This window comes from Mytilus edulis, chromosome 4 (assembly GCF_963676685.1).
Source record: "Mytilus edulis chromosome 4, xbMytEdul2.2, whole genome shotgun sequence".
Lineage (NCBI taxonomy): Eukaryota > Metazoa > Mollusca > Bivalvia > Mytilida > Mytilidae > Mytilus > Mytilus edulis.
In genome coordinates, this window is record NC_092347.1 from 49,264,637 (window position 1) to 49,283,547 (window position 18,911).

Below are 18,911 nucleotides of genomic sequence, written 5' to 3' on the forward strand. Positions count from 1 at the left end.
TGTGTGTATACCAATTTCTATTTACCAGTTTGCCTTGTGTCCCTTTCCAATGTTCACTTTCAAGAAGTGAAATTTATTAAATGTTGGAATGTTGAATATTGCCTAAATTTACAATGTATTATTTTTCTCAAGACAAAAATGAAAAAAAGAGTTTTGATGTCAGGAGTCTGTTTTACAAAAAAAAACTTACGACTAAGATTGATTGTAAGTCATGAACAAAATCAGTATACTTACGATCAATCTTAGTCGTATGATTTTTGTGAAACCGACTCCAGATCATCAAATCCCTCCCTCCAAGTTAGAACGTAAAAGTAGCCCTATTTGGACGAGAAAATAGTGCTTAAGATGTCATTGTAGACTTTTAAAAACTAACCATAAAATTTGCAGATATGAAACTTTAGGTGAAAGAGACATCTATTTAGATCATTTTGAGCAAATATTAACTTGTCTATCATCTTCGCTAGCCAAGGGTTACGATCCACTCCCGCTCTCTTCACCCTTGGCGGATTGAGATAATATTTCGGAGACACAAGGTAAGAATTTTTATTGGTTGCAGTAGAAACTCGCTGCATCCAATCAAAAAGCGCCTATAACATTATCACGTGTAAATGTAGAAAGTGTTTGTAAACAATTGCCACGTGTTTATTGTGCAACAGGTCTTTACATCACTAAACATACGACTATATTTAGTGACAACTTGAATGTTTTTAATCAACAAATAGAAGTTCCTGTGTATGTTTCATGCACAAATGCATGGATGTTGACGTATATTTTCGTTTCCGGCTTTACCAAGTGGGTAGAATCTAGACACTATCGTGTTTTTACCTCCAAATTGAAGAGTTCAAGTGCTACCATTGGTCAAGAATAATGTATTCGGAATGGGCGTGACTTTAATCTTCCGATAGATGGCGCGACATTGATATAACAAATATTGGCTCAATCTGCCAAGGGTGAAGAGAGCGGGAGTGGATCGTAACCCTTGGCTAGCGAAGATGCTTGTCTATGAGGTGGCATTAAAAATTGACATTAAATGCACTCCATAGTATACATAACATTCTGTGTGTATGTGTCTGTCCCAAGTCAGAAGCCTGTAATTCAGTGGTTGTCGTTTGTTTCTGTGTTACATATTTGTTTTTTTTTCGTCCATTTTGTGTACATTGATTGAGTCGTTAGTTTTCTCGTTTGAATTGTTTTTTATACGACCGCAATAATTGATTTTTTTTTGGTCGTATATTGGCATGACGTTGGCGTCGTCGTCGTCGTCGTCCGAAGACATTTGGTTTTCGCACTATAATTTTAGTATAAGTAAATAGAAATCTATGAAATTTAAACACAAGGTTTATAACCATAAAAGGAAGGTTGAGATTGATTTTGGGAGTTTTGGTCCCAACAGTTTAGGAATTGGGGGCCAAAAAAGGTCCCAAATAAGCATTTTTCTTGGTTTTTTTTCCGGTATACTACTGTTGCCTTTATTTAATTCTACCCTAATGTATACGCGGAATATAATCGAACCTTTTCATTTAGATACGATCCTAGTAAACTTTTCGATAAACTTATTCTAAATATTTGCCAAATTCAATTTAATACCTTGATTATATATCTCTGAAATAGTTTTTATATGGTATGAGTATTAATTTGTTATCAAAGAATCAAAACCAAACTTGTTATACACCATCCATGGTCTTAATACGTTCTGTCGATACCTATATTTTGGTATTGTACAGAATTATGTTTTCTCTGACTCTTCATGATGTTTTTATACTGAATCCTTTAGATATTGGTGTGTTCGTATTGCTTTTTTAGTTTAGATACATTTTTGGCTCGCTTGACGGTGTAAAAAAGCGAGACATAGGTATGCTGTTTCCGGCGTCGGCGACGGCGGCGTCAACAATGTATTAGTTTGTGATTAGGTCTAGTTTATGGTGAACCACTAGTGGTAAGTCAAAGATATTTGGTATGCAGTTGTATAAGTATTGGCACATCTTATTACCATGGGGATTATTTGACCCCGTCCCCTCAGTTATGGTCTATTGACTTTGAAACTTTTGATTAGTTTTCATGTATTAGTTTGTGATTAGGTCAGTTTACGGGGAACCAGTAGTGGTAGGTTAATGGTATTTGGTATGCAGTTGTATCAACAGTGGCACATCTCATTACCATGGATTTTTTTACCCTCCCAGTTATGTTTTTTTGACTTTGAAATTTTGCTTAGTTTATGTTACATGTATTAGTTTGTGTTTAGGTTTGTTTGTAAAAAGAGAACTATTTATGATAAGTCAATGGTATTTGGTATGCAATTGTATTAGCACTGTCTCATCTCATTTCCATGGAGATTGTTCAGCCGTGTGCCTTCAGTCATAGTTCATTGACTTTGAATATTTGCTAACTTAAATGTTAAAGTGTTGCTATTTTTTATTTCAACATTTGCATTATCGAAATTACAAATAAGCGAGACATATCTCTGTGATAACAGTTTATTTTTATTAGTAATCCCAATATCCTCAACGCGCCTTAAATTGAAGTGCCTACTTATTCCTTTGGGATACCATAAGGCATATTTTGTTAAGAGTGAACAAAAAGGTAAAACATGCTACACAGAGGAACAAGTGATCAGTATGCTGGAGTTTCTTATTGACAACATATTTATTGAATTTGGAGGTAGAATTTTTAACCAAATAAACAAATTGTCGCATTCTTATGGGAGCGAACTGTGCACATCTCCTTGCCGACCTCTTCTTTTTAGCTCACCTGGCCCGAAGGGCCAAGTGAGCTTTTCTCACCACTTGGCGTCCGTCGTCCGTCGTCGTCGTCCGTCGTCGTCCGTCGTCGTCCGTCGTCGTCGTCGTTAACAATTTACATTTTGAACTTCTTCTAGAGAACCACTGAATGGAATGGAACCAAACATGGCATGAATGTTCCTTATGAGGTGCTGACCAAGTGTTGTTACTTTGTAGCCGATCCATCATCCAAGATGGCCGCCAGCGGGGGACTTAGTTTAACATAGGACGCTATGGAAAATGCATACAAATGACTTCTTTTAGAGAACCACTGAATGGAATGAAACCAAACATGGCATGAATGTTCCTTATGAGGTGCTGACCAAGTGTTGTTACTTTGTTGCCGATCCATTATCCAAGATGGCCGCCAGCCGGGGACTTAGTTTAACATAGGACCCTATGGGAAATGCATACAAATGACTTCTTTTAGAGAACCACTGAATGGAATAAAACCAAACATAGCATGAATTATCCTTATGGGGTGCTGACCAAGTGTTGTTACTTTGTAGCCGATCCATCATCCAAATGGCCGCCAGCGGGGGACTTAGTTTAACATAGGACCCTATGGGAAATGCATACAAATGACTTCTTCTAGAGAACCACTAAATGGAATGAAACCAAACATTGCATGAATGTTCCTTATGGAGTGCTGACCAATTGTTGTTACTTTGTAGCTGATCCATTATCCAAGATGGCCGCCAGCGGGGACTTAGTTTAACATAGGACCCTATGGGAAATGCATACAAATGACTTCTTTTAGAGAACCACTGAATGGAATAAAACCAAACATAGCATGAATTATCCTTATGGGGTGCTGACCAAGTGTTGTTACTTTGTAGCCGATCCATCATCCAAATGGCCGCCAGCGGGGGACTTAGTTTAACATAGGACCCTATTGGAAATGCATACAAATGACTTTTTCTAGTGAACCACTGAATGGAATGAAACCAAACATGGCATGAATGTTCCTTATGTGGTGCTGACCAAGTGTTGTTACTTTGTAGCCGATCCATCATCAAAGATGGCCCCCATTAGGGGACTTAGTTTAACATAGGACCCTATGGGAAATGCATACAAATGACTTCTTTTAGAGAACCACTGAATGGAATAAAACCAAACATAGCATGAATGTTCCTTATGGGGTGCTGACCAAGTGTTGTTACTTTATAGCCGATCCATCATCCAAGATGGCCGTCAGCGGGGGACTTAGTTTAACATAGGACCCTATGGGAAATGCATACAAATGACTTCTTTTAGAGAACCACTGAATGGAATGAAACCAAACATGGCATGAATGTTCCTTATGAGGTGCTGACCAAGTGTTGTTACTTTGTTGCTGATCCATCATCCAAGATGGCCACCAGCCGGGGACTTAGTTTAACATAGGACCCTATGGGAAATGCATACAAATGACTTCTTTTAGAGAACCACTGAATGGAATAAAACCAAACATAGCATGAATGTTCCTTATGGGGTGCTGACCAAGTGTTGTTACTTTGTAGCCGATCCATCATCCAAGATGGCCGCCAGCGGGGGACTTAGTTTAACATAGGACCCTATGGGAAATGCATACACATGACTTCTTCTAGAGAACCACTAAATGGAATTAAACCAAACATAGCATGAATGTTCCTTATAGAGTGCTGACCAAGTGTTGTTACTTTGTAGCTGATCCATTATCCAAGATGGCCGCCAGCGGGGGACTTAGTTTAACATAGGACCCTATTGGAAATGCATACAAATCACTTCTTCTAGTGAACCACTGAATGGAATGAAACCAAACATGGCATGAATGTTCCTTATGTGGTGCTGACCAAGTGTTGTTACTTTGTAGCCGATCCATCATCCAAGATGGCCGCCAGCGTGGGACTTAGTTTAACATAGGACCCTATGGGAAATGCATACAAATGACTTCTTTTAGAGAACCACTGAATGGAATGAAATCAAACATGGCATGAATGTTCCTAATGTGGTGCTGACCAAGTGTTGTTACTTTGTAGCCGATCCATTATCCAAGATTGCCGCCAGCGGGGGACTTAGTTTAACATAGGACCCTATGGGAAATGCATACAAATGACTTCTTTTAGAGAACCACTGAATGGAATAAAACCAAACATTGCATGAATGTTCCTTATGAGGTGCTGACCAAGTGTTGTTACTTTGTAGCCGATCCATCATCCAAGATGGCCGCCAGCAGGAGACTTAGTTTAACATAGGACCCTTGGGAAATGCATACAAATGACTTCTTTTAGAGAACCACTGAATGGAATAAAACCAAACATTGCATGAATGTTCCTAATGAGGTGCTGACCAAGTGTTGTTACTTTGTAGCCGATCCGTCATCCAAGATGGCCGCCAGTGGGGGACTTTTGAATGAAATTAAACATGTTCCTTTCCTTATAAATGAGGTTGTGTTGTCACTTTTAGCCAAATTTTATATTTTTTTATATGATTTCAAAAACCCAAGTAGAATCAGGTGAGCGATACAGGCTCTTGAGAGCCACTAGTTTTAAATGATTAGTTCCTTCAGACACTAGTCAAAAACAAGAAGATTAAGAAAGCCATGTCCTTTAATTTTACATTCAGATATATAGATGATTAACTAAAAATTAAAGAAACAACAGACATGGCTTCCTTCTCCTCACTTTTAGACACATACCTCGAATTTGACATTCACGGCCATCTCAGTACCAGAACCAATGACAAACGAGACGATTTTTATTTTGAAATTATCTATTTCCCCCACCCTTAGTAGCAATATAACAACTATACCTGCATATGGGATATACATTTTCTAACTTATTCGGCATTCAAGAGCTTGCAGCTCCTATTCAGACATCTGTAAAACGTCAACAGTTTCTGAGCAGGAAGTTGATGAACCAGGGGTATGTCAAAGAACGTCTCGTCCTTTTTCTAAAAAAAGTTCAAAGCACAAAAATGCCAGCATTCCTCTAAAAAACTTTATTAACCAAACCTCTAAATAGACTTATTAAGAAGGGATATAAATACTAATTTATTTTGGCATAAATATTTATTAACTTATAGGGTCTTTGCATTGAAAATAATCACATTTATGGCATGACACGGGTTATATTCTCACATTTTATGATGGTATGATACTAAACCCCTAACGGTAGGATCGTGCTTGATATTCATATGATGAAGACATAATCTTTCAATCAGTTTAATTGAGGTCTGGAGCTGGCACGTCAGTAACTGCTAGTAGTCCTTTGTTAACTTGTGTGTCGTTGTCATTTTGCTAAGTTTCTTTTGTTAACTATTTTGACATCAGATTCGGACTTCTTTTAAACTGGGTTTGATGCATATTGCTGTGTTTTTGTTTTTCGACATTGGCTAGATGTATAGAGGGAGGGTTGAGATCTCACAAACCATGTTTAACCCCACCGCATGTTTGCGCCTGTCCGAAGTCAGGAGCATTTGGCTTGTGTTAGTCTTGTATGAATTGTTTTATTATAGTACATTTATATATTACGGAGTATAGTATAGCGTCCATTATCACTGAACTAGTAAATATTTTTGTTTATGGTCCAGCTGAAGCACGCCTCCGGGTGCGGGTTTTTTTCCCGCTGTGTTGAAGACCCATTGGGGCCCTTCTTTTTGTCTCTTTGACACATTTTCCAATTCCGTTCTCAATATTATTTACTGTCTGCTAAAAGAGAATTATAATTTCACTAGTTCAGTTCCATCTGGCTATTCAACAAATAAAATCATATATTCCACCCTTTTCTACATAAGAAAACAAGAAAATGCCTGTTCCATGGCCAAGTCAGGAATATAAGAGTTGTTAACTATTCGTTTGATGTGTTTGAGCTTTTGATTTTGCCATTTGATAAGGAACTTTCCTTTTTGAATTTTCCTCGGAGTTTAGTATTTTTGTGATTTTACTTTTTTATATCTCGTAGCTAACGCCTCTTTATAGCTCTAAAACAGGGTTGAATTGATAACCTGTTAGATGAAGTTTATCTAAAGGATCGATTAGTTTACCAAGATCGTTTCTAAGTTTCCGGGCTCGATACACAGAATCTCCGTAAAAATAAGAATCTGCTTTCCCGTTTTAAATAGGTTTTCTACAGGTAGAGCCCAACTTACACACCAAATCTTTGTGTCTTTGGAAGAACTTAGTAAATGGTTCTGCTAACTTCAAGTAATTTGTGGTAACGAACTCCCTGGGTTTATGAGTTCGTTTAAATCTGAGCACCTAAAGTTTACGTATGTTGGCATCTATTTTGAAAATTGCGACCACTGATAAATTTTGACACAATGAATTTAAGATAGAATTTTCTATGCAAAAGCAAATTTGTTACAATCAACTATGATTTTTTTATATATATTTTAGAGCTTTTTTCGAAATTAGCACAAACTAGAAATTTGAACATCGTGAAAGTATTTAATGGCAACTTTTCCAGTTGGGTACGGACAGATTATTCTTGACACACAGAATAAATATATATATATCTTTATTATATTTATAAATATATATATATATATATCTTTATTCTGATAAAACCTTTGTCAATACAATGGTATACCGAAGTTTAAAAAATGGAATCGCATATTTTACCTCTTCATTAATTTCCGTTGGAATCCTACATTTTATAAATACATGCAGTTGACAAAAGATGTAAAAATAGCAATCATTTTGATCGTGTCAAATACGATGAATTACTAGTTTCTTAAATGGATGTTATAACAAGGCGTGTGTGCCTTCAATGCTTTTTAGAATGAAATTCAAAACAGTGTAGCTGTGGCCACTGATTGACACATTAAAATCATTCATTGACTGGGACAATTTAGGTTAACGTTTGTATGTAACGACCAATGCTCACTATGTACTTTTTAAAGACACTTAAACTATGGGGTCACCAAAGGTTCTCAACACCTAAATAAAGTAATTCGAAAAATTAATCAGAAATAACACGATATTTTGATTTATATCAATTATATAAATCTAAACACAAAGGTTATTCCTGATTAATTTTTCGAATTATTTTATAATTAAAGGCGTTAAGAAACCTTTGGTGACCCCACAGTTTAAATGTCTATCGTAGGTACGTCGTGAACAGTGGTCGTTACAGACAAACGTTCACGTAAATTGTCCCAGTCAATGGATGATTTTAATGTGTCAATCAATGGCCACAGCTACACTGTTTTGAATTCCATTCTATTAGATATGGTCTGTAGTAAGAAGTCCATCCATTCATGGATGTGTCAAACAACAATAAAGGTATTAGTATAAAATAATTTTATTTGCAAACCACAAATCTATACAGCTAACGTTCTGTATAATAGGAATGTACACATTGTATGAATATAACGCTACTAAACGGTGACTAGTAATATCAGAGGCAAGCTTGAAAATAGAAAAAAAAGAACAAATTCTTTATTTCAAATGTCTTAATAATGATAAGTTACATAATAATGTCACCATGATTTAACTCCTCTTTAAAGCAAATATTATACAAAGTTAAGCTTGTTTATAAATATTACAGTTGTAACTCAGATGGCATTGCACATATGATTGGTCGGACCATAAGCTTGGAAATTACCAAAAATGATGTAATACTATTATTTGATGTTGGTTATAATTGTACAAGCTATAGAACTTCAGAATTTTGATAATACTGTCGTACGCTATGAGCGAGAGGATAAAATCATTGGCTTTTATGGATAGCTTTAGTCTGAGTTTATGAAAATGAACGGGAGCCCCGTCTAATTATTTGAAAAAAGGTAAGTGATAATGCATGTCGATAATCCATCCATGGAAAAAGACGTTTTATCCTAGGCCCTTAACTTTTATTCTAGGCCCTTAACTTTTATTCTAATGCTAAAGATTAATAAGAAACCATATCATAACATATGATTAATATACCAGTTGAACTATGTCAATCTATATGATAAAAAAAAACTATTGCAAAACAAGTTCTGTTGTGAAACTTATGTTAATTGTAATAGATTTCGCGAAAGGGCTTACTTTGAATTATAAACTTTTTAGAACTTGTTGAATCAAACTAAAGATACCACACATTAGCAACACATTACAAGTAAATGGAATCTTTCAGAACGAAACCAATCATTGTCTATTCGTTTCATATATCATATCCACAGAAAATGCAAACTACGTAAATATCTCTACATTCAACAATACTTTATTTAAACCAGATATCGAACAGAAAAATGAAAAACGTTAACAACATATTTGGCATCCTATGGATATTTACATTTAAAAATTACAAAAAAAACCCATTCACAATCATTTACAACTTGCATTGGATTTCAATACTGATAATAACAATCTGCATGTCTGTGAACATTATTGAAATCACATTATGAATTCCAGAAAGAAAGGAAAAGAAAATATAAACTTACAGATTTTGGAGCATAAAATCTTACAATAATAAAAGTTTATGGATCATAGTTGTCTTGTTGACAATCATATCACATATAGTGTTGTTTTGGTTGTTACGCGAATATTAAATACGATTAGCTTACGAATTATCATTACAGTATTCTAATAGTGACAATTCTCACTTACATGCTAAAAGTAAAAAAAACACACGGTTACAAAAACATGTACTATATTTCCCTCCTTCTTCATATTTTGTTTAAATTTAAGTTATCTGGTTGTGCTACGCAATGTTTTGGCTCTCTCTCTCTCTCTCTCTCTCTCTCTCTCTCTCTCTCTCTCTCTCTCTCTCTCTCTCTCTCTCTCTCTCTCTCTCTCTCTCTCTCTCTCTCTCTCTCTCAGTACCCCAAGATAGAATACAAAGAGACTGCTATTTATACTGTAACTATTATAAAATGTACATACATTACATAAAAATAAAATAAATTAATCGACTAAAAAAAACTACAGGATTTGCTCTTGTGTAGACATTTTGTACATAGAATAATTGTTTGTCCTTATAAACTGGGACACTCGTCATAATTCTTATACAGTCACTTTTAGCTACATAGCGTCAACAACTTGAGAGATTAGGAAATGGTAAAAAGGTACAGCTTGTTCCTTACGTCGTAACTACAATCCCCTTCCCTTTCATGAATGTGACCTACCGAATTAGACTATTTACCGGATTTGTTATCTCATAAGCAACACGACAGGTGCCACATTTGGAGCAGGATCTGCTTACCACCTGAGATCACCTCTAGTTTTTGGTGGGGTTCGTGTTGTTTATTCTTTAGTTTTCTATGTTGTGTCATGTGTACTATTGTTTGTCTGTTTGTCCTTTTCATTTTTAGCCATGGTGTTGTCAGTTTATTTTCGATTTATGAGTTTGACTGTCCCTCTGGTATCTTTCGTCCCTCTGGTATCTTTCGTCCCTCTTTTGTACAAAATGAGAGGTGACCAAAACAAAAAGTATAGTTGTAATCCCATTTTTGAAATTAAGGAAAGAGACAACTTTTAAAAATCAAATTAATGGGAATAGAAAAGAACAGATTTGATGCATATAGTTACATTAACTATGTACCATTTTTACGAAATATTTCACAGAAAAAAAAATCAACATAGAAACTAATAATGAATCAAAAGAAAGAAAGAGATATACAAAATAACTAGACATAAGAACAATAATTCAATCTCTCATCATAATACAGCCTTGAAACATTCTATGTTTATACGTTTAAGCGTCCGTTAACACATATAATAGGACGCCAGTGAAATTTCACAATCTTTTATGTTGTCGTCTTCAAATATACACGACGATTGTAGGCATGGAACATCATATATGAATTACAAATTCAGAAATTTTCTAAAAAAAATCATATTTCACCCATTAATCCTACGAATAATACCAGTTTCCCTTACTTGCAATAAGTGACACAAATAAATATTTACTGGAATAAACAGAAAACAAATGTTTATATTGTTTTGTTTGCGCTAGTTTGGGAAATAGTTTCAAGGAAACTAATTTCTCTTAAGCATCTCATATTGTTTCTGTTCAATTTTTCTTTTGCCTAATTTTTCTGAACACCGAACACATATATTTGTATGTAGGTATTTGGTTAATTATAATTCACTTTTGAGTCTTCCATTTTGATATTATGCGCAAAGAAAATCACCAGTTCGTCAGCTTACTATGAATACAAGTAATAGTGTAAAAGAAACAAAAATCAAAGACAAAGAATTCCTGCATGACGAGTTACTACCTTTCTGTGGCATTTTTCCTATTCCGTTGCCTGAAAATAGAGAGAAGAACATAGCAATAGATTTCTTTGTTTTAGAATATTCTTTTCATAGAACTAATATGCAAAAAAAGGAAACCAGCTGTAAGCAAAGGATGATATACTTTAAGATAACTTATAATTTTTTTTTGACTATTAAAAAATGCTTAGTTTTAATGATATAAAATTCTCATTGATCTATACAATAGTTGACCAGATAGCACCTAACCAGTGTAGATCAGTTTATCCCCGATTTTTAGTTTGGGTCGTCTTGTTCAATGTTTTGTTGTCTAGTATTTTCTAGTCTGTTGTTGTTTTTTTTCCGTATATTTTTGTTTGATCATGTGTTGTCTATTTCTTTTCTTCGACTGCTCGTTTTTTATCATCATCTTGGTATGTTTTATTCAAAGAATTAAATGATTTCGGTTAGTGCGACCCGATGAGACAGCACACTCCAATTTTCTACTGTATGCCAAGCTATAAATGCTTCGAGTCTAGAAAATACGTTGATGTATTTAAAAGAGAATATCAAAGAATGGCTGTTTGAAAGACGTTTTGTAATGTAAATTTCTAGTAGGTTTTGTTTTAGTTCAGCGGCCTTGGAATTCAACACATTTGCATGTATAACAAACGCAAACCATTCAATGCAGAGATAAATGTATGTATATATAAATGATTATGTGCTTTCCCTACAGAATAAAAGTTAATTAGTCAAGCACATGCAAAATTTTATATGATATAAAAAAGATGATGTGGTATGATTGCCAATGAGACAACTCTCCACAAGAGACGGATGCAGAAATTAACATCCATAGGTCACCGTAAGGTCTTCAACCATGAGCAAAGCCCATACCGCATAGTCCCACAAAAAGACCCGAGATGACAAAGGTAAAACAATTCAAAGGAGAAAACTAACGGCCTAATTTATGTACAAAAAATTAACGAAAAAACAAATATGAGTATATTTGTCCTGATAAATGTTTAAATAGAAAAAATTAATAGTGTTATGTTTATAACATAAGAGTATACTGTATGTTCTTGTACTAATTATAAGTTTCAAAACGAGTAAGAATTTGATATAAAGCGATATCAAATTCTCAAAAATTGATAAACCTATTTCTCTTGTGGTCAAAACTTTCATTGCTTTGAATTTAAAATCTCGCGAATCGTTGAGTCTTTTGTACATACCAGTATGACGGCATGTGTCTGTTCCGACATCAGACATTTTAAAACTTTTTTGTTCGCCTTAGGATTTAATATTTGACAAAACTAAGATTTTCAGGAGAAAAGTGGGTGTTTTTTAGTGTTCCTGATGTGTTTCCTTCAGTTTTAGTTTGTAACCCGAATTTGTTTTTTCTCAATCGATTTATGAATTTCGAACAGCGGTATACTACTGTTGCCTTTATATATTATTTAAGGAATGATTGAATATGTTCCGTCTATGAAGAAATAACATAAACAATGTGGTGCACACTGTATATTTCTATTTTTTTTTATGTTATTTCGAATAGACAGAAAACATATTACAGTAATACCTTATAATTTAAATCTAAATTGCATTATTAACCGGAGTTAATCATGAAAAAAACTGTGATGACGTCACAGTCACATGACAAAATCATTTCTATGAGCCGAAAGGCAAAGCATTGTCAGCCAATCAGATGACGCGTTACATCTAAAATTATGAAAAAATCACATGTTTTCGTTTCCACGGAAGAAATGTACATCGTCTTTACCTTAAAAGTTATCATTGACCTAACGAGTAGCCAATGGGAAATTTCATAATATAGTCTCTTATCGGTCGTTCCACTGTCTATATCCTTCTGTTAAGCTCTTAATATTATTCTATACCACGGCTATGTGACGTCAAATACGTTGACCCGGCCTTTTAAGAACTTTTACCCGGACATATTAGCGACATCATAATGTTTGAACCGACGTTGATAAGTATGACCCGAAGTTTTCAAGTCATCTTCCGGTTTCTGTTGAAACTGGGAAACACTTCCAAAAGACGCAAATACAGCCCGATAAATCGATTATCAGATTATCTGCATAATGATATTGTAAAATATAAGTTGCTCAACACAGTATGAGATTTGAATACACCCTGCTGTATTATCTAACTAACAAGGTAATAAGTTTCCGTAGAAACAATTTTCAACCAGGTGCTCCGCAGGGCGCAGCTTTATACGACCGCAGAGGTCGAACCCTGAACAGTTGGGGCAAGTATGGACAAAACATTCTAGCGTGATACAGCTCTGAATTTGGATTGTGATCAAATTTTTGACATTACATGGTTTTTTTTTACACAAAACAAATGTCAAGATTTTACAAATTTTACAATTAAAGATTTCTTCTTCAAACTTTTTAAATCTAAAATTAAATAGTTGACACAGCATAGGTTTCTGACACAGAATGAATGTGGTCTAATGAACTTAAAAGTTTGTTTTTGCCTTTTAGCAATTCACTATGCTGTTGAATATTAATCCTCTCAAAAAAATGTTTGAAGAAATTTTCTTTTTATTTATGAAATCTGAAATGAGAAAAATTTAACCCCCCCCTTTTTTCACATCCCCGTTTCCCTTTTTCCAAAACTGATATCAATTCAAATTTCTAATGGAGTTTGCAACAATAACTACTCTTTTAAATACATCATAAAATATTAAAATGTAAAATAAAGTGCTTGTTATCACTGAATGGTAAAGATTGGTTGGTAGTAAAAGTGAATATACATTGTTTATTGTATAAAACAATAAAAAAACTTCATCAGCAACATTTTATATTGGCAAATTTCCAATGAAGTTATTTACATAAAGTTATTGGCAAATAAAAATAGAAAATGACATCATAGTCATGTCTGGCAAATGTCCAACATACATTATCTAAAAACATTTTAGATAAGATAAGGAAATAAGATGTAAAAAAACTGCTTGTTATCACTGAATGGTAAAGATTATTTTAATTTATCAGTTGGTAGTAAAAAGTGAATATACATTGTATATTGTATATAACAAAGATTTAAGTTGATTCTGGACAAAGAAAGATAACTCCAATTAAAAAAAAATCTTGCTATTGCACAATATTTTGCAATTAGATATTTCTTGCTTACTGTTCTGGACAAAGAAAGATAACTCTAATTAAAAAAAAAAATTGCTATTTCACAATATTGTGCAATTAGATATTTCTTGCCATTGCACAATACTGTGCAATTGAAAAGACTTGCTATTGCACAATACTTAATATAATAATTTTAGATCCTGATTTGGACCAACTTGAAAACTGGGCCCATAATAAAAAATCTAAGTACATTTTTGGATTCAGCATATCAAAGAACCCCAAGATTTCAATTTTTGTTAAAATCAGACTAAGTTTAATTTTGGACCCTTTGGACCTTAGTGTAGACCAATTTGAAAACAGGACCAAAAATGAAGAATCTACATACACAGTTAGATTTGGTATATCAAAGAACCCCATTTATTCAATTTTTGATGAAATCAAACAAAGTTTAATTTTGGACCCCGATTTGGACCAACGTGAAAACTGGGCCAATAATCAAGAATCCAAGTACATTTTTAGATTCAGCATATCAAAGAACCGAACTGATTCATTTTTTGTCAAAATCAAACTAAGTTTAATTTTGGACCCTTTGGACCTTAATGTAGACCAATTTGAAAACGGGACCAAAAGTTTAGAATCTACATACACAGTCATGACAGTTAGATTCGGCATATCAAAGAACCCCAATTATTCAATTTTGATGAAATCAAACAAAGTTTAATTTTGGACCCTTTGGGCCCCTTATTCTGTTGGGACCAAAACTCCCAAAATCAATACCAACCTTCCTTTTATGGTCATAAAGCTTGTGTTTAAATTTCATAGATTTCTATTTACTTATACTAACATGGTGCGAAAACCAAGAAAAATGCTTATTTGGGTCCCTTTTTGGCCCCTAATTCCTAAACTGTTGGGACCTAAACTCCCAAAATCAATACCAACCTTCCTTTTGTAGTCATTAACATTGTGTTTAAAATTCATTGATTTCTATTTACTTAAACTAAAGTTATTGTGCGAAAACCAAGAATAATGCTTATTTGGGCCCTTTTTTGGCCCCTAATTCCTAAACTGTTGAAACCAAAACTCCCAAAATCAATCCCAACCGTTCTTTTGTGGTCATAAACCTTGTGTCAAAATTTCATAGATTTCTATTCACTTAAACTAAAGTTATAGTGCGAAAATCAAGAAAATGCTTATTTGGGCCCTTTTTGGCCCCTAATTCCTAAAATGTTGGGACCAAAACTCCCAAAATCAATACCAACCTTCCTTTTGTGGTCATAAACCTTGTGTTAAAATTTCATAGATTTCCATTCACTTTTACTAAAGTTAGAGTGCGAAAACTAAAAGTATTCGGACGACGGACGACGACGACGACGCCGACGCCAACGTGATAGCAATATACGACGAAAATTTTTTCAAATTTTGCGGTCGTATAAAAACCTGAGCCATTCAATCTCTCTTTTAAATAATGCATGCGTTGTAAGCTTACAAAAATTAACCACTCCACCAAGTCATTAATTTGTTTTGGTCGGGCATTGAATCCACAACGCTTCCATTCGCATCGAGTTGTTATTCTTTTTGGCAACACTTCAAATTAAATTTTAGCTGTTTTGATATGTTTCATCGCCATACACGAAAGTCATGGGATGGAAGTTTGTTTGAATTATTTCAAGAAGACAATAATCGGCAACATGACCAACCATAGAGCATTCCGTTAGGTATATGTATGTTGATCGTTTTAGTGCCTTTTTGTTTTTTTTACCTTTGACTTGCAGAAAAAAATTACATATGACGATTTTAACATTTGCAAAAGAATGTTAAAATAAGACATTCCAAGAAAAATAAAGTGTTATACAAAGTCCTTGCAACATGCCTCAGAGATAATGTTTTCATGAAGTTTCGTGCCATAAAGTTAAATGATATTAATTTTACAGATAGACTTTTTTTCATGCATTCTAAAATGCAGTTTTAGGGGCATACCCCTTTTGGACGTACAAATAACTACAAGATTGCCGGTGCATGTTATTCCTCCATTTTGTTGGGGTTCTGTTTGGAGATTATTACCATCAATGTGCGTGTCCACATGCCCAAGTTTATCCTGTGGTTCTGGTAACCAAATCGTTTTTGGGAGTGTTGTTCTCGTCAGTGGTTGACTGGTTGTCGTTGTTGTTGGAATACTAGGTTTTCTGGAATCTGTATTTTAAAAAAGAAATCATGAAACTTTGAAAATCAATGTTTTGGGGGAAAATAACCAAAAACATTTTGAAAAAGAAAATCGACCAATTTTGTTTCCTTCGAATAATTCAGTTATGGGAAAAGATTTGTTTTCCAGTAAATAAAGGTTTTTTTTTTGTACAACAATGATTTTTTATAGAACTAAAATATATGTTATCATTATTTCGTAAACACAGCTGGTAATCTACACACGCAGAACATTTGGTTCTGCAATGAAAACCGTGAGAGGATTTTCCGGTTGTGCTTGAGTGTGGTAATTGTTACCGCTTCAAAAGGTATGTACATTTCTAAATCTCAATTTTCTTATTCAACTGATCAAAATATTGAAAATCAGAGAATGCTATGCTGTGGTGAATACTTTAACGAAGAGATACATGTATCATTTACTGTTGTACGTAGAGTTGAACTCCTACAAAATCAGTTGCCCCACGAGAAATTGCCTTAAAAAGTTACATTTCAATTTTGAAATGGTTCTATTTACAGACCTACAAGTTCAAATTAAGTTTTTTTTTTCGGGCAATGGGTATAAATGTTGTTTTTGGCGGCGTGTATGCTGGCCGGTCTTCATAGACGTCTGAATAATTCTAAAAACTACATTTTTTCATTAAGTCGTGCGTGAGGGGATCGGTTCTGACTGAGGACATCGTGAATGCGTGAGGGGAAGTACAAATTATATTTTTATATTCAAGTTATGAGTCGTTGAAACTTACATAAATAAGGCTACATTGTTCATGAAAAAACAGTGCTTAGAAAAATTTATGAGTGGATTGAGGACATCGTGAATGCTTGAGGGGAAGTACAAACATTTTTTTTAATCTTTGGCTTTGTGACTTTTGTTGACTCAATAAATGTGATCAATGCTGATTAAAAGCACAGATTTATCCTTATACTTTAATAGATAAAAACTGATCACTGATTCAATGAAATCAAACTATTAATTGTTTGTTCAATTTCAAAAAATGCCATTGTTCAAAGGAAAAAGGAAAAGAGGACTGAAATTGAATCTCTACAAAAAGCCATGGAGATACAAGTTATCCCCGCCCTCGAAGCGAACTAAACCCTCTGGGAGTAGTCCTATCGTCAAATACATGTCACAGAGATCACCACATATATTTAAGAAAAGTATATCGCCGATCAAAACTTCAACACCTATATATATTAGACGTAATCTGTTCACCCAAAATCACGAAATTTTCGAAACAAAAATGGCAGATCAACAGAATTTATTATTCACGAACATCGATGAAAGCCAAGATAATCTCGAGGAAGACCATAAGGAAGAGCATGTATTAGACAACGAAGAAGATATAGAAGACGGCCACGTAGAAGACCACGATAAAGACCACATGGAAAATCTCGAGGAAGAATATAATGTTTTTCAAAGTGCTTTAGATAAACTCTCAGACGTAGGGAAAAGGGAAAGATTTTTGATTTTTTTTCATTAGTACAGAGTGGACGTTTTCCTTTTAAATAACATTGCATTCGACCTGTTTTTGGACATTGTTGAGTAGTTTGAAAAGAACGAATCCAGACGAATGAGATACTCACCAACATCTCTGCAGTATTTTTGGTTATCATTGACAACATTTTTTCTTTTTATTCTTCGTGAAACATATTATTAAACCTAGGTTCCCACAATTTATTTCATAATTCAATCTCATAAATTTTTCTAAGCACTGTTTTTTTCATGAACAATGTAGCCTTATTTATGCAAGTTTCAACGACTCATAACTAGAATATAAAAATATAATTTGTACTTCCCCTCACGCATTCACGATGTCCTCAGTCAGAACCGATCCCCTCACGCACGACTTAATGAAAAAATGTAGTTTTTAGAATTATTCAGACGTCTATCAACACCGGACAGCGTACGAGCCTCCAAATACAACATTCATACCCTTTGCCCTAAAAAAACTAAATTTGAACTTGTAGGTCTGTAAATAGAACCATTTCAAAATTGAAATGTAACTTTTTAAGGCAATTTCTCGTGGGGCAACTGATTTTGTAGGAGTTCAACTCTACGTGCAACAGTAAATGATACATGTATCTCTTCGTTAAAGTATTCACCACAGCATAGCATTCTCTGATTTTCAATATTTTGATCAGTTGAATAAAAAAATTGAGATTTAGAAATGTAAATACCTTTTGAAGCGGTGAAAATAACTCCACTCAAGCACAACCGGAAAATCCTCTCACGGTTTTCATTGCAGAACCAAATGTTCTGCGTGTGTAGATTACCAGCTGTGTAAAGCTCTTAACATAATTCGACAAAACAAACACATTGTTTTTTCTCATGTTTTCACAGCCATATATTTGCATGACTCGTGCTACATCATTACATATAAGACTGATACCATTAATGTACGAAAAAGTTAAATATATTTGATATTTTAAATCTGCTATAAGCGAAGTTTTTTTTTTAAATACATATAACTCAATATGATTATCATTTGAAACTTAAGGCCAAAATGGACGATGCATAATACTACGTTAAAGTATAAATTGCGATTAATGATCCAAAAAATAAATCATTTAAGATATAACTTGCGTCACTTAGTAGATGCAGTTGGGTGTCAAATAACGAGAAGTCCATACAAATTATAATTAGAACGCATTAGGTATTACATGTGTATGTTGCTACTATGTTATCCTTTTGAAAGTTGC

At 34.2% G+C, this 18,911-nt stretch overlaps 1 protein-coding gene across 8 annotated transcripts in view; it reads right to left on the reverse strand.

Moving 5' to 3' along the window:
• Positions 1-8,025: 8,025 nt before the first annotated feature.
• The window catches only part of LOC139519898 (limbic system-associated membrane protein-like), a 75,270-nt gene continuing 64,384 nt past the window's right edge, over positions 8,026-18,911 (reverse strand). For 3 of the 8 annotated variants that reach the window (XM_071312193.1, XM_071312196.1, XM_071312191.1), the window contains 2 exons: positions 15,993-16,205; positions 10,730-10,973 (listed from right to left, as the gene is read on the reverse strand). In XM_071312193.1, coding sequence (XP_071168294.1) covers positions 10,864-10,973; positions 15,993-16,205 — 323 coding nt within the window. In that variant the 3' untranslated portion in view covers positions 10,730-10,863. Of the gene's footprint in view, positions 10,974-15,992; positions 16,206-18,911 lie in introns of all 8 variants that reach the window. The other 5 variants (XM_071312198.1, XM_071312197.1, XM_071312194.1 and 2 more) reach the window with 4 other exon arrangements.